At 37.4% G+C, this 17,951-nt stretch overlaps 2 protein-coding genes across 4 annotated transcripts in view; one reads left to right on the top strand and one right to left on the bottom strand.

Annotated features, from left to right (window-relative positions):
* mospd2 (motile sperm domain containing 2) overlaps positions 1-7,619 on the bottom strand; it is a 70,809-nt gene extending 63,190 nt beyond the window's left edge. For 2 of the 3 annotated variants that reach the window (XM_073911829.1, XM_073911830.1), the window contains exons 1-3: positions 7,430-7,478; positions 7,284-7,341; positions 4,028-4,189 (exon numbers count right to left, since the gene is read on the bottom strand). In XM_073911829.1, coding sequence (XP_073767930.1) covers positions 4,028-4,189; positions 7,284-7,341; positions 7,430-7,462 — 253 coding nt within the window. In that variant the 5' untranslated portion in view covers positions 7,463-7,478. 3 annotated transcript variants of the gene reach the window in all.
* A 139-nt stretch (positions 7,620-7,758) lies between these two features.
* The window catches only part of fancb (FA complementation group B), a 49,031-nt gene continuing 38,838 nt past the window's right edge, over positions 7,759-17,951 (top strand). Inside the window, 2 exon segments of the mRNA NM_001423658.1 lie at positions 7,759-7,855; positions 15,699-16,558. Of these exon segments, the coding sequence (NP_001410587.1) occupies positions 15,722-16,558 (837 nt within the window). The 5' untranslated portion in view covers positions 7,759-7,855; positions 15,699-15,721.

Here is a 17,951-nt window from a genome sequence, read left to right as displayed (position 1 = left end):
ATTAAAAAATGGTCAATCTGGGGGCTTAATAATTTAAATAATGCAAAAGAATTCATATAAAAGCTTAGTAAATGTAAACAAATAGAGTAATATAACAGCAGAATTTTAGTTAAGATAACTGTTTCATTTAACATCTGTAGAAATTACTTCTTTAAACAAAATGTAAACAAAATGTAAACACAATATTTAATAATAATAAGAGTCTTCCGTTCATGAAATCTGTGTCGGGGTCAGACACTGTAATGAAAAGTGGCCATAAATGAGCTCCACTTTCCTTCTTTTGGTGTGTTTGAGCCAGAACTTCTTTCTTTCTCACAGCAGAGCAACTGACACACATGTGAGACACTTCCTCATTTCAGCTGCTTCTGGGAAACAACATCACACACACACACACACACACACTAACATCTCAAACAGTCATTCATTCAGAGCAGGGGTCACCAACCTTTTGCAAACTGAGAGCTACTTCTTGGGTATCGTTTAATGTGAAGGGCTACCAGTCTAATACACACTTCCTAATAACAAATTTGCTCAATTATTATTAATAATTAATGATATTCATCTATGTGAAGACACTGATCATGTTAATGATTTCTCACAATAGTTGTCAACGTTGATTGGAAACAGATAAATATCAATTTGCACTTCATTTGTCTGAAATTGTTTTTAAAGTTTTTTTTTTTATATATAACTTAATGTCATTTTCAATTTTACACCAATGCAAGTGTGATTTAAAAAGAATATTACTGGTATGTGGTGCTATGGTAAGCTAATATTTTAGTAACAGGCCCACAGGCAACTCACGTGATCCTCGCGGGCTACCTGGTGTGCGGGCACCATGTTGGTGACCCCTGATTCAGAGTCTCTCACTCTCACTCTCACTCTCACTCACTCTCACTCTCACTCACTCACTCACTCACTCACTCACTCACTCACTCACTCACTCACTCACTCACTCACTCACTCACTCACTCACTCACTCACTCACTCACTCACTCACTCACTCACTCACTCACACACACACACACACACACACACACACACACACACACACACACACACACACACACACACACACACACACACACACACACACACACACACACACACACACACACGAGGTCTTCACAGAGGACTGGAGAACTCAGTACCATTTTAACAGCAGAAAAAAAGAACTAAAGACTCATTGAGTCTCACACACTCACTCACACATGCCCTCCACCACAGAAACTAGTGCCTGGTTTCATTTTCCACTGTGGTTTGATAACGGTGGTTTATGATCTGATATTTGTAGTCAGCGTCGGTTTCTCCACATTCATCCATTCCTCAGCTCGTCACAATCTCTGAACTGTTTTGTAAAGAGCACACGGCTTCATTCTCTTTAGGTTCAACACATTAATGGCTCGTTTCCACTGACTGGTACAGTACGGTACGGTTCGGGTCGCCTTTATCAGGCTTGCGTTTCCACTACCAAGGGTACCCTTGTGGTGGGCATGGTGTATGACAAAGTTTCAGTCGACGTCATTTTCGCTTGTGAAAATGTCTACAATAAAGCTGCACAGGTCATATGAAAAGCACTTCTCACAAAACAGATGCTTTACACATAAATACTTCTGTATAAATGCTTATTACTAACTTTTCTATAAACATGAGTTGATTATAACTGCAGATCAATGACGGTGCGAAATAGCCGACTGTAACGTCTGTAATTATATTAAATAAATTAATAAATGAGCATATAAGAACACATACAGACCCTTACAGTCTCTGATATGTTACCAACTACAGAAGAACTACACAAAGCCGACATTTCGTCGTTAATTAGGCTCAAAACAACACAAAGTATAGCCTACAGTCAGAGTAAACCTCTCATCTGTGTCTGTAATCTCCAGCAGCACATGAAGCCTCTGTTAGAGAGTCATTCCATCATCCCAGTTCATAATAGTCCAAAAGGTGACAATAAAGATTAAAACAAGGCAGTTTGTTCACGTTTGCTGAAGAAATAACCTGCTCCTTGGCTTCGCCTTTTTTTTCGCGCTCCACTCTCGTGATTGTCCTTTTCTTTCTCTCGCGTTTGTCAGCTTCTCACAGGATCGGGTTTCCAAAGCTTGTCAATAATCAAGCGCACGTTATTATCATCAGCTCAAGAAGTTTGTTATTTCAGATAGAGACGCGCGGCGAGCGCAAGAAAGAAAGCAAAACCACTCTGGCTTCAGACTGGCTCGTTAAAAACTACGCGGCACAGGGTGAATCTGCTCTTCTCCATGGCTTTGTGGCTGTTTATCATGACGACGACAGAGTTTGTTTGCAGGATCGACCATGGCTGCATATGTATTTATAATTCCGCTGTAATCTCTCGCTGTGTATTTCAAACATGGCGGGTCCTTTGTTTACATTCTGGCTTGATGAGTTTACGATTGACGCATCTCTGTAAACCAATAGCGTTCAGCTGCGCGTGTAGCTCCACCTTTTTGGGACCCTTTCTGCACTTTCTAAAGGGTCCCGAAAAAGTGGTACGGTACGGTTTGGTTCGTACCGTACCACTCAGTGGAAACGGGCCATAACACACACACAAACACAGACAGACAGGCACATACAGGCACATACAGACACACACACACACACACACACACAGACACACAGACACAGACACACACACACAGACACAGACACAGACACACACACAGACACACACACACACAGACACAGACACAGACACAGACACACACACACACACACACACACACACTTAAATGCACAAACCCAGACTGACAGATAGACAAACATACAGACACTCGCAACCAAACAGCCATACATACATGTCATACAAACGCACTCTCACACAGGCGACGCAGTGGGTAGCACGTTCACCTCACAGCAAGAAGGTCGCTGGTTCGATCCTCGGCTCAGTTGGCGTTTCTGTGTGGAGTTTGCATGTTCTCCCTGTCTTCGCGTGGGTTTCCTCCGGGTGCTCCGGTTTCCCCCGCAGTCCAAAGACATGTGGTACAGGTGAATTGGGTAGGCTCAATTGTCCGTAGTGTATGAGTGTGTGTGAGTGTATGTGTGGATGTTTTCCAGAAATGGGTTGCGGCTGGAAGGCGTAAAAACTTGCTGGATAAGTTTGCGGTTCATTCCGTTGTGGCAACCCCAGATTAAAGAAAATTAATGAATGAATAAATGAATAAATGAATGAATGAATGACACTCTCACACACTCTCTCTCTCTCACACACACAGTCAACCAACGCACATGCAAACACAATATCTCTAACACACCCACACAGACAGACAAACACTCCAACAAACAGCCACACACAAAACAAACACACAGCAACACTCAAATACACACACAACAAACAGACAAACACACACACATGCAAAAACACACACAAACTCAATTAACCACAGTTACAGGCAGACAAACACACACACACACACACACACACACACAGCCAAACATACACAAATACACTCAAACAAAAACTCACAGCCACACACACTGTCACACATACATTACATGCATAAAAACACACCCACACATACTTACAGCCACATACACTCAATCAAACACACACACACACAGCCAGACAGACACACACACACTCAAAACCAACGCACACACAAACACACACTCTCACACACCCACAAAGACAAGCAGACACACTCAAACATGCAAACAACCTCAAACACAGTTACACACACACACACACACAGCCAGCCAAACAGACACACACACACACACACACACACAAAACCAACGCACACACACTCCTTCACACACCCACACAGGCAGACACACGCACAACATTCAAACAAACACAGTTACACGCAAACACACATTCAAACACAGACACACTCTCAGACAAATAAACGCACACACATGCGCGCATACACACACACAGCCAAACATACACAGCCAGGCAGAAACATACATCTTAACAGATAAACAGTAAAACAAACAAACACACATAGGCACACACTCAAAGCACACACACATTACACAGACATGCACACGCACACACACTGACCGTTGACGCTGAACTCTCTCCTCCACTGCAGGCTCTCGTCGATCATCTTTAAGGTGTCCTCCACTATGAAGTGTCTCCAGGTCAGGTATCCCTCCACCAGAGCGTCGTCACGAAACAGCTTCTCCACGTCTCTGCTGTCGTACTTCTCCTGACTCTCTTGTGCTGACACAATTAAATAGGATTATTAATATTGACCCACCAACAGCATATACTCCATCATTCATTCAGTCACACACGCACTAGAGCACTTTTTAGAGCACGTTTGTACTTTATTCAAACAAATATATTTAAACGAACTATTTTATTGCAATTCTAAATTATCGCAACTCTTTTTTTTCTTTTTCTTCCCAGATTCTTAAGTTTGTACCCATGTAATTTTCTGCTTCCAAGACTTCAGAAACAGACCTTTTCTTTTAGCCTCATAGTTTGATGTTGCCGAAATGTTGCCATCTTTTCGTTGTACTGGTTGTTACCAGGTTACGAAAAAAATAATAACACGCTCATCGTTAAGGCTGATTTATACTTCTGCGTCAAACGCCGGTGTATGCTACAGCATACATACGCATAGCCCTTCGCCGTGGCCGTCGGTGTGGCTGACGTGCACCTCTCAAAAATTGTAACTACACGTCGCAACGATGCGTAGAGCAAGCTCTGTGATTGGTCGGCTTGGTAGCGCTGACGAGTCTGGGCGGGACCGAGAGCCATGCGAATGGCGCGAGCGATTGTTTGGAGTCCCGTGTGAAGTGTGGAGTCCCGTGAAGGAGCTCCGGATGGAAAGTTTTGTTTTGTGTTTACCTCATAGTTAAAGTTGTTGCTCGTCCGCCGGTTCCTGCCTCAAAACGAGCGAGTTTGAGCCACTTGTACATCCCGGAAGTGTTCAGGAAAGCCATTTACACCTCACTGCCAACTAGCTTTTCGGAAGTGTTAATGCAGACCAACAGACACAGCGAGCAGAAGTATAAATGCACAGCTACGCGCGTTGCCTGCGCCGTGAGTTACGCCGGTCACTTGACGCAGAAGTATAAACCAGGCTTTACTGGCCGATAGGGGCCACTGGGCAGTCCTTATTGTTGAGCCCTGACATTTATTCTACTCAAAATTAATTTCTTAACATTTTGTGTAGAACATTGGTTTTTTGTGTAAACATTGATACGGTCAAGGCAACATTTTGTTATTGTGTGCAAATAATAATAATAATCTTTAAATGACAATGTTGTATTTTAAATAAGGAAGAAATGTCATCAGTAGTTTACAGTAAATACATTAGTTAATTCGCTAAACACACAAGTATACTATCATTTGTAAAAACAGAGCATTTTCTATTCTATTGTCTGTGTATATATGACCTTGTTCCATCTATATAATAGTGTATATGTCAAGTACAGTCAAAGAAATGTCCAAAAACTATTTATGCAAAGACTGAAAGACCAACTTTTGACTTTTGTATTATTTATTCCACACTAGTGTGAGTTTTACAAGAGCATATAAACAGCATTATCATAAAAACATGACTTTAGCTGTTAGAAAATACTGCAATGAGCAGTGTGCAAGTGCATGGAATATGCATATATACAGTTGAAGTCAGAATTATTCGCCCCCCTTTGATTTTTATTTAATTTTTTTTATTTCTCAAATGATGTTTAACAGAGCAAAGAAATTTTCACAGTATGTCTAATAATATTTTTTCTTCTGGAGAAAGTCTTATTTGTTTTATTTTGGCTAGAATAAAAGCTGTCATTAATTTTTAAACACCATTTTAAGGTCAAAATTGTTAGCCCCTTTTAGCTATCTTTCTTCTCGATAGTCTACTGATCATACCATCATTATACAATTACACGCCTATTTACCCTAACCTGCCTAGTTAACCTAATTACCGTAGTGAAGCCTTTAAATGTCACTTTAAGCTGTATAGAAGTGTCTTGAAGAATACCTAGTCTAATATTTTTTACTGTCATCATGACAAAAAAAAAAGTTATTAGAAATGAGTTATTAAAACTATGTGCAGAAATGTGTTGAAAAAAAAATCTGCTCTCCGTTAAACAGAAATTGGGGAAAAAAAATAAACGGAGGTAATAATTTAGGGGGGTTAATAATTCTGACTTCTTCAACTGTGTGTGTGTGTGTGTGTGTATATATATATATATATATATATATATATATTTTTTTTTTTCATTTACTGCAATTTTAAATCACATTTACTCTACTAAAAATGTATTTCTTAATATTTTGTTTGAAACATTCATGATATTTTGTTTAAACATTGATACAAATATGGCAACGTTTTGTTGTTGTATGCAAATAATAACAAGTTTGAAATGACAGTATTGTATTTAAATATGGAAGAAATGTCATCAGTGGTTTACAGTATATACATTAGTTTCGCTAAACACACAAGTATACTATCATTGGTAAAACCAGAGCATTTTCTAGTTTATTGTCTGTGTATATAACCTTGTTTCATCTATATAACAGTGTGTATGCGAAGTAGTCAAAGAAATGTCAAACTATTTATGCAAAGACTGTAAGACCAACTTTTGCACTTTGTACTATTTATTCCACACTAGTATGACCATATAAACAACATTATCATAAAAACATGACTTTAGCTGTCAGAGAAAAGTGCAAAATGCAAAAGGAGCAATTTTAAATAAAACTTTTCACTACACAATTGATTTCTTAACATTTTGTTTGCATTGGATTTTGTGTAAACATTGATACGATCAAGGCAACATTTTGTTATTGTATGCAAATAATAAAAAGCTTTAAATGACAATGTTGTACTTTAAATACGAAGAAATGTCCCCAGTAATTTACAGTAAATACATTAATTTATTCACTAAACACACAAGTATACTATCATTTGTAAAACCAGAGTATTTTCTAGTCTATTGTCTGTATATAGAACCTTGTTTCATCTATTTAACAGTGCATATGTCAAGTACAGTCAAAGAAATGTCAAAAAAACTGTTTATGCAAAGACTGTAAGACCAACTTTTAAACTTTGTGCTATTTATTCCACACTAGTATGACAATATAAACAACATTACCATAAAAACATGACTTTAGCTGTCAGAAAACAAGTAGGATTCAACAGCTGTGATGTCCAATAATAAACACAAAGCATCGGAAAAGCACACATGATCCACTAAACTCGTACATGTCATTTTATATGTAATATGTGAATGAATAGTGGTACATTTTAAGCTCAATAGTGTGTCTTGTAAACAGTTGTGAACTTAGCGCTCTGCTAACTCACCTTCAACATACTCGCTTTTAAACCTCTGCCGTGTTTCTTGGATCTTGATCTCGATGTCCTTTTGAAGAGATGTAAACAGGCATCATAAATCCATTCTATATGAGAATAAAACACGAAATCCTGCTTTTGTTTCGCTGTCTAATTACCTGCTCTGATTCCGCCTGTCCTGCCTCCGCCATGATAGTGCGCGCTGTCAGTCAGCAGTGGTCTGATCTGCAGCGAGTTCCGTAGCGGACTCTGTGAAACTGGACACACGGCGACGCCATGTTGGCTCTGACATATCAAACAAACCTTTGAACGGGCGCTCGGAGCGAGATAAAGTTCCGCTGATATGCTCTGGTAATTAAACACAAATGACAGCATTGTGTGCTGAGTCTATAAGCAGTAAAGGCTTCTGATAACATCACTTATTTGTGAATCAGTGATTGGGCTGTTCGACTGTTCCTTTAAGAGATAACCGGAAAAGCCACACATCATGACGTGATGAAATGCGCGCGCACTTTGAGGAAAAGAAGCAGCGTGTGAGAAGAAGAAAAGTGTAATAAACAGTGTTAAAGACATGCTGAAGTACGGTAAGAAACATGCTTGCGTTTTGTAATAAGTTATTTTATTTAACACCTTATAAACTGTGGCAGGTTTTAGTTGCTATTTTATTTGTTAAGTAGTGTCAGTTACGTGTTTAGATGTCAAACTACTCTTAAGTTTACTTGACTACTTAAAGTACTTCTTGTAAGTCTTTTTTTTGGCTAGAATGATAACTTAAATGTAAATAATTAATGTGAGTAGTCTGCTTTATTGTTGTGTACTTGTTTGGATGTTTGATTTAGCTTTTCTCTCTATGCTTTCACCATTATGGTACATTTAATGGTCCTGTATATACATATACAACTATATATAGTTGCTGAACGCTGGATTCTGATTGGCTGATGGTCACTCTAAGGCAGGGCTATTCAATTAGTTTGTCATGGGGGTCAGTTCATGAAAACCTGATGATGACACAACAGAAATATGAGAGCCCATATGGTGTGTGTTGGTGATGCAGTGGCGCAGTAGGTAGTGCTGTCGCCTCACAGTAAGAAGGTCGCTGGTTCGAACCTCGGCTCAGTTGGCGATATCATATTTTAAACTGTAGTTGATGTGTAATGTAGCCGTGTGAACATAAACAACATCTCTGAATGAAAAATGCTCAAAGTTCAATGCAAAGGGAGACCTTAGCTGCGTCCCAAATGGCACACTATATACTATGCACTGATGCACTATGTACTTATGCACTTACACACTCAACAGGATAGTATATGTATGTAGTGTCGTCCCAAATAGCACACTAATGTTTTTTTACTAAGGGGAAATTCAAACCGTTTCCCTGATGACGTTTGACGGTTTCTAAATCAGTGAAATAAACGATAGAATTATCAAATAATACCTGCCGTGAGTATTGCCGCATTCACCATCGGGAGGCGCTATCATCACTCTCGTAGGAGAATTTTGCTTTCACCATCCAAAATAAATAAAGTTATTCAACATGTGCGCCCGATAGCTCCGCCTCTTCTGCTACGTAAGCAAACCTGCGGTCGTTGAGTGTGTGAAGTGTCCATCATTACACACTTCATTATACCGGCTGAATGAGGGCATCATCCGGGTAATTAAAGTGCACTTATTATGTTTAGAGTTTTCAGTGTGAACACACTACTTACACTATTTATACTAGGGCTGCACGATATATCGTTTCAGCATCGAAATCGCGATGTGCGCATCCGCGATAGTCACATCGCAGGAGGGTGCGATGCAAAAAAAAAAAAAAAAAAAAAAATTATATATATATTATGGGTGGAGCCGAACCGGAATACGGTATTCGGAAAAGCAGGAATAGCGTGTTTTTACGAATACTTATGTCAAACAATACTTGATAAATTATTTGTATTTGGGAACAAGAAAAACATTATATCAAAAAGCTTCGTTTCCTCATGAGACCGCAGTGCATGCCCGCGTGAGTGAGTGAGTTGGTGAGTGAGACGTTCAGGAGTCGGTGGGCGGGATGGGGCCGGGGTAAGGAGACTGAGCAGGTTGCTTCTCTATACAGCAACAGAGAAGGCTTGGCAGAGCGAAAAATACTTTTCTGCATTACTATTTTTGTTTATTTTATCATACTAAAAATAACACGTGACAGAAGTTCACTCAAAAGTGAAAGTTCTTTCTGTTATTAATTACTAACACTCCCGTCATTCCTACTACTTTCAGAACATAAATTTTGATATTTTACCATAAGAAAATGCAATGCAGTTATGAAAATTGAGAAATTAAAGCAATACAGAGATCTGGTCCCCGCGTCAGGTCAGGGTGCACCTGTAACCTTAAAAACGCTGACGCGGCGGAGGCGCACTAAACTCACACGGGAAAGAACTGGGCATTCAATTCATGTTTTAGTGAAATAATTCTTTAAATACTGCTCTTTTGATCTCTAAAGGGGAAAAAAGCAAAAGAAATTTGTCGTTAAATTAATTTTAGCAAAGATGCAACTGCCTGTCATTTTCACATTCGTTTTTCAGTTAGGGATTTGGTCTATTAGAGTAACCTAATAAAATTGTTTAGTTGAACACTGTAGTCTACACAATAATCGATATTATAATTTATTATATACATTAGCTATTATTAAAACTAAACTATACAATTGATAAAACAAAACCCTTTATAATGTTTGCTTTCATTTTGACACCGCTAGTTGTAATAAGAAACATCACATTATGCAGAAGCATGCAGTCTCAAGTTAAAAACACCTTTTGAGTTTAAAGATGATCAGCCTGCCAAGTCAAGTTTACAGTGTCATAAATGGAATGGGTAGCATGAGTAAAGGGGATTTGCCCAGCACACAACCTCATGCGCTGCAGGTAGGCTGAATGATAATCTTTAAAAATATATAGGCTATGCAATACAAAACTTTAAACATTTAATAATTTTTTAATGAAAAGAAAAGAAATCAGGAGAGTAAAATATAATTTAAACCACTGGTCTGGCGCTGATACATTATTGTTTGTATCCAGAAGAAGGGGAAAAAAGCAGATGAAAACCTGGCTGGGGAGACGGCGATAACATATCAGTTCTTCAGCAAAGATCACGACATCATTGTGATGCGTTTATCATACAACGCAGTTCGTGTTTATAATCATTTATATCAACTAGTATTAATTCTCTCTCTAGACTTAGTTTCAGGGCTTGTTCTTGTCGGCGCAATATAGCCTCGGCTTATTGCACGTACGAATCCGATTGTGAAGAATGATTAAGCGCTTGCGTTTTTTATTGCATCCTTTTCGCAAGTTATTCATTTGTTTTGTTTTTTAAGTGGTGAGAACATTATTTACTGGCAAACATGTTCCTCGATCTCGTACATCAACAAATAATGTAGCCTACTTAAGTTAATTTACCTTTTATGTAAAAATTAAGGAATAACCGAATTTAATATTAATAAATAAAACATCCGTATAAACGTACATGTTTATTTTTGAACTTTCGTTAATAAAACAACACTAAACTGTTTATAAATATTGTAGTTAAATATTACATTACTTTAACTGCTCGAAACTGTATAATAATAACAATTAAACGTTACATTTTTAAGAACTTAACAAAAATTCTAAATGGCACTTTACTAATCAGTGTAATAATAATAAAAATATTAATAATTATACGTAAAAAGAAAATATTAACCTAGTAACAATATAAGTCAGATGTTTAAAAAAACAGCGTAGTTTCTCTCCACCTTTTGTAGTCATATTTTAAATTATTTGCCAGAGAAACTAACATGTTGACTTTGTCCGGTTTAAGTGAAGAATGGGGTTATAATGTTTCGAGCAATACACTGTCAGACGGTGTGCTTGTAGCGAAAAATGCACAGACAGGCTACTTTTTCACAACCATGCGAGAGAGGGCTTCTGCTTCTGTTCCGCCGCCCGCATTTCTCGCAACGCAGGTTTCTCTACGCTGCGGAGCGGCGCGTTCTTAAGTAGTTACCAAATAGCCTATATGCTCAATTTCTCGTCAATGTCTTCCGTTTATCACTTTCTCTTTTGTATCTGGCCATTTTTGCAAATGCCTCTGCCATGCCTGGCTGAGCTGGGCTTCTGCGTTTAGAAGACAGGAGTTGATTAAGCCTACATGGCTTTTTTTCCCTCGCCGTCAATCGCCACTAGCTTGCATGGTTCGGGACCCGTGGATCTGCGTATCGATGGATTTGCTCCTCAGTGTTTGGACTCTCAGCACTCAGCAGTGAATATTAAAACACACTTTACTTAAAACCCCCATACAAAAAGCTTAATCCAAATTGATTCGTTCACCTTTCTAGTTCGGCACGAATCCAAAATGTTCCCAGATGTAAGAGTTCGTTTTCTAACAAGATTCATGGTTGAACTTGAACTTGCTGAATCGCGCCTAATGTTATATTCTAACAGATATGTAATACTTGGCAACATAACAGTAATTTGTGTTTTAAAGTGCGTGACGTCACGTACTACGGCCGGTGGCAATGGACAACCGAGGTGGCAATGACCACCGCATTGACGCGGTTGTCATGGTGACCGTCACAGCCCTAGTTGTAAGTAAATATATATATATATATATATATATATATATATATATATATATATATATATATATATATATATATAAATATCGCAATATATATCGCAGAGGAAAAAAATATCGCAATGTCAATTTTTTCCAATATCGTGCAGCCCTAATTTATACTACAAAATGGCGTAGAATAGGACGCAGCTCTTGTTTTTTACAGCATTAGCTTTGCAAAGCCTACAGTAGGGCTGTGCGATTAATATCTAATTGCGTTTTTTTTTTTTTTTAAGATATTGCAGATATTTAATTTGATTTGCGATTTAATTTTGTAGTCAAGCCAATAATTTAATAATCTGTTTTTTAGTTCCTTACTGCTAAAATGCTCAAAATATATTAACTTATATTAGCAAACAACTCTGAAATTGTACTTTGCTGTTACTTGCTACTACATTGAGTGTCACTGACAGTACTTTTAGTTGACGTTTTAGGAAAGGTGTAGGTTTCACTTGACATGCAAGGGTGAATCAAACAACCCTAACCCCCACAAGAATGAATATTGTATGTGTATATGTGTGTGTGTGTGTGTGTGTGTGTATATATATATATATATATATATATATATATATATATATATATATATATATATATATATATATATATATATATATATATATATATATGAGCAATTCCATGAAAATGTCAACCTTGCCATGAAAAGAAAAATGTTTTCACCAAAATAGCGAAACCGTTTCTACATTTTTTGCGCAGGCAAGTGTTTTACAGTACTTTAACAATACTTAAAAATGTCTCTGTCAATGTTTTCAAACTATTATATTTGATTTACCAAAGTCAAACAAATGTCAATTTCACATCCGTCACATCCATAACGAAAAAGTGTCACATCCATAACAAAGCTTTTCCTTAAAAAATGCAAAAATGTCAAAATAAAATAAAATCAATCAGTTTTGTTCTATAAAGAGCCAACTCTTATCCTTTTGTTGAGCATTATTTGTTTTGGGTTGTGCAGTTTAATTCACAGAATTTTTGCGAAATATGTTGTATACTGTAAACTCGCAGACTTTTTTGTCACATCCATAACGCTTGTTTATTTTCCTCATTTAAAGTATAAAAATGTTCACAGATTGAATTTTTTTGATCCCATAACTCTGTGGTTAGTTGTTTTGGAAAATATAAACAGATGCTTCAATATAATGTTAACGTATACTTTCTCTGCGAATTTATGTTTTGAATTTTTACTGCAAATGTCACATCCATAACGCTGGAATCAGCCATATATATATACAGTTGAACCCCCTGAATTATTAGCCCCCCTGTTTATTTTTTTCCAATTTCTGTTTAACTGAGAGTAGATTTTTTTCAACACATTTCTAACCATAAAATTTTAATAACTCATTTCTAATAACTATTAGAATAATAATTATTATTAATTATTAATAATCTAATAATTATTTTCTCTTTGCCATGATGACAGTATATAAGACTAGATATTCTTCAAGACACTTCTATACAGCTTAAAGGGGCTAATAATTTTGTCTTTTAAATGTCTTTTAAAAAATTAAAAACTGCTTTTATTCTAGCCGAAATAAAACAAATAAGACTTTCTCCAGAAGAAAAAATACTATCAGACATACTGTGAAATTTTCCTTGCTCTGTTAAACATAATTTGGGAAATATTTAAAAATCAAAGTGGGGCAAATAATTCTGACTTCTGAATATTGTGTGTTTGTGTGTGTGTGTATATATATATATATATATATATATATATATATATATATATATATGTATGTATGTATGTATGTATGTATGTATGTATGTGTGTATGTATATGTGTATATAAAATCGATATGATCTGTGAGAAACAGACACGGCTAGTGTTGAATTGCTATTCCTATATATAGCATGATAATATTCATTCATTCATTCTCTTGTCGGCTTAGTCCCTTTATTAATCCGGGGTCGCCACAGGGGAATGAACCGCTAACTTATCCAGCAAGTTTTTTACGCAGCGGATGCCCTTCCAGCCGCAACCCATCTCTGGGAAACATCCACATTCACACACACACTACGGACAATTTAGCCTACCCAATTCACCTGTACCGCATGTCTTTGGACTGTGGGGGAAACCGAAGCACCCGGAGGAAACCCACACGAAGGCAGGGAGAACATGCAAACTCCACACAGAAACGCCAACTGAGCCGAGGTTCGACCCTGCGACCTTCTTGCTGTGAGGCGACAGCACTACCTACTGCGCCACTGCCTCGCCCAGCATGATAATACAGATCCTCAAAATGAATAATGTAACCCGAAATGTGGAATTTAAACCTCTTCTCTTCTTTGCTGCTTGGTGTGACAGCTCACGATTCGATTAATGTCCTTCACGATAAGCCCAGGAAACTTTAAGAAACAGCGAGTGTTATCTATCACCCTCACCTGCGCTATCCACTTAAAATGAGCGCTGTGCTGCACCTGAAGTTGTTCTGCGGTCTAACCGCAATTGCGGAAGAGATCGTGCATTAGGGATGCAACAATTATAGATGATGATTGTACAATTATAGTCTGAAGAATAATGGTGGTTATGGTTATGACTAGGGTTGAAACGGTATGAATTTTTCACGGTATGATAATCGTCTAAAACAATACCACGGTTTGACGGTTTCGCGGTATACGGTATGTTACAAATGTTACAAAATAATAGAACAGTGAAGCAAATTTGACTTTTTCCAAATAATATATTTTCAGTTACTATAAACAACACCACTTACAATGAACAAATAAAAAATAAGAAAATAATAAATAATGTGTCAAAGTCCAAATAAAGTCCAAATAAACATGGTGCAAATCCTCAGTAAAAAATAGATATAAATATTTACTATACTATAAATAGTTACATAACGAAACTAGATTCAATATGGACCATCCTTAGGTTTTATGTGCCAGCATGGATATGGTTGTCTGTGGATATGGATTTGGATATGGTTGTCTGCAATGCAGACAAACAGCTGCACCTTCATTTGCGTCTTTTGAAAACAGCAAGAGCAGCAGTTCGTCTTTGCTGTGTCACTGTTTTGTCATGTTTCTGTGCTGCTGTGCATGCAAAAGTACTTAGTATGAGAATTATTTCATGCAAAACTTTTTTTTTGCGTTTTATTTAGCCGCGCATAAATGTATGCCTATCTCTCATTCCGTGTTGTTCAAAAAGCTCATTGTTGGTCCACAAACAAAAGCGAAACCTATGCTTATTGGTTGTGATATAGCGAGTTTGAACCAATCTGGGCATGGAGGAGGGACAATGCATCAATGTATCATGTCTGGTTTGTCCGGAGACACAGTGACGAGCGTTTCTTTGTCAAATCAGCGTTGTCAAATTTTGATGACGTAACCGCACTGATTCCGGAGCGTGATGTGATACAGCACTGGAAAGCTGAGATTCTCTTCTTTATGCCAATCTTTGAATTGTATGAATCGGATCAGCGGATCAAAAGTTATTAAATATTTAAGAGCAATACTTATTTTTAGCCGCGGGCGGCTGTCTCGGTCTTTAAGTGTTAAAACTGTTGATATGCAATTGTTCATGGTATGATAATCGTGCACGTTCAAATCGTGGTAGACCGTCATACCGGTATATTGTTACAACCCTAGTTATGACCATTATTATGCATTTAATAAATTTAAAACATGACTAGTTTAGAAAATCGCATGAAAACTGCTTATTTTAAAGTGTTGTTTATTGCTGCTCAGTAACCAAATGCAGCACAGAATATTAATTTAACACAACCAACCTCAGCTTTCCCAATAATGCACAGCCCTAATTGAAAATGTTTTTCTCCTCTCCAGCTTGTCTTTAACATCACAGCACAATGGCAGCAGAGCAGCGCATCAGAATGCTTGCGTTTGGAGGAGATGTGCTGGTTTTCCAGAGCAAGACTTTCGGCACAAAGGCCCGCGGCTCCGAGGTGTCCTTCTGCCGTTTCTCCTTCAACCAAGACTCGCAGATGTTCTCCATTAAAGAGCGAAACAGCATTCACAAAGACAGCTCTGCAGAGATCGAGATTATTCACTGCTGCGCTGCTCTGGATCAACAAAAACGGCAAAAAGTGCCTTGCGTTTTACTGCGGCTGTGCAAAAAGAGAGCATCTGCTTTTAAATACATGCTTTACTCCATATGCAATGATGTGAAGCTTCATGTGGAGTTTGTGTTAATGCACGATATTAGGGATCGGATTTCAATACTGCAAGGCCCTACGTTAACATGGAGACATGAAAATGTGGTTTACCATGCATCTTTGAAGGATGGAGGAGTGAAGGAAGCGCAAATTCCCTTTAAAGTCGATTTCATGCATGAGCTTTCCAGAAAAATAGTGGCACCTAAAGAGCAAGACCTGCTTTATTTAATTGAAGATGCACAGATATTAGACGCTGCACGTCTTGTTCCTGACGCATACAGATCTGTGCTGCAATGCATGATGGTTTTGTCTGCTGAAGATGTGCATGGAGATTTAAAATCAGCTGTTTTGGCGGCCACGAGCATGAAACAGCTGGTTTACTTTGAGGACTGTGTTCCTCGGGATGTGTGTGTTCTTCCATATGAGCGGCCGCTGGATATTCAGATTCTTCACACGCTGAAAAATGAGTGTCTTATTGCGGTGAGCTTCGCTCAGGGGCATGTCTGCGCGGTGTGGAAGGACACTTTCCAGGTCAGTGATGCTTCCTCAAGTGTTTTTAAGGGTTAGTTCACTCAGAAGCTAACATCAGCACATGATTTGCTCATGCTATAGGTGTGCTGAAGTTGTATATGAGGTTCTTCTTTAGTTATTTAGGAAATCATGTATGCACACTTTTGGTACTATATTTGTTCTTTTAAGGTACTTTTTATATACATTTATTATTAAGGTTTCACCTTATTTTGATGGTCTGTTTGTTGAATTTAAGCTGCATTGCATCTACAGTACATGCCAACTATTCTCATTAGATTATAAGTAGACTGTGAGGTTGGGGTTAGGGTTAGTACAAGTTGGCCAGATATTAAGCAGACAGTCTATTAATACTTGAATGGGCCATCAAAATAAAGTGTTAGCTTAAATTATATTATTAATAAATGTATTATTAATTATATTGCATATATTTATTCATTAATTTAATGGAGATTATGCATGCATACTCACAAATATAAATCTAATTTAAGTGGGGGTATAAATTAATGAATGCATGAATAAATAAACAAGTAAATGATTGAATATAAATGAGTGAATGAATGAATAAATTAGTGAATAAATAAAGGAACGAATATATACATGAATAGATTTTGGTGAATTAATGAATTCATAAAATAAATAAGAAAGTGATTGAATAAAAACATAAATGAATAAAAGTAAACAAGTGCATGAATAAACTTAATGAGTAAATAAGTAAATGCAAGCATTTTAAAAATAAGTGAATGAATACAGGGTGTCCGTGGGGCTTTAAAAGTATTAAAAGTTGATCAATCAGAGAAAATTAAAAGGTATTAAAAAGTCTTAATTGTGTTTTTACCAGGTCTTAAATTTTGTCCAAAAGCATTGTCCAAAATGTTTGACTAAATAAACCTTAAATATATTTATTTTCCTCCAAATATTAAAAACGGCATGCTCGATCCACGCGATTGGGGTGCGTCCAGCCAAGCTCCTCCGTCCGGGTCACATCACATAATTTGCAACTAACACGGGAAGGTGACGTGACACTCTCCACATGTAGTGAAACCATAGAGCAAAACAGATGGCAAATTGGGAAAATATAAGTTTGCGTACTCCTGGTTGGAGAAAGACGAGTTTAAACAGTGGCTGTCGCTGAAAACAACCACCTAATTTATTCTTTCAAGCTTTGTTTCTTCTGAGCTTATCTGAGTTCTGTTGCATGTTTGTGCTCCATTGATTTATTTAACTACAACTGTTTATTATTAAGTTAAAGGTTTGATACTGTTTTGAACTTGAAGTGGCGATGAGGTCTAAAAATATTCTGAGAAGGTCTTTATAAAGTGTTGAAAATAATTTAAATTTTTTTTTTTTTTTTTTTTTATTATTATTAAATTAAAAGGGTCATTTAAATTGAAAA

This window comes from Danio rerio, chromosome 9, assembly GCF_049306965.1.
Source record: "Danio rerio strain Tuebingen ecotype United States chromosome 9, GRCz12tu, whole genome shotgun sequence".
Taxonomy (NCBI): domain Eukaryota; kingdom Metazoa; phylum Chordata; class Actinopteri; order Cypriniformes; family Danionidae; genus Danio; species Danio rerio.
Note: the sequence above shows the minus strand (reverse complement) of the source record. Positions and strands in the feature narration are given on the sequence as shown.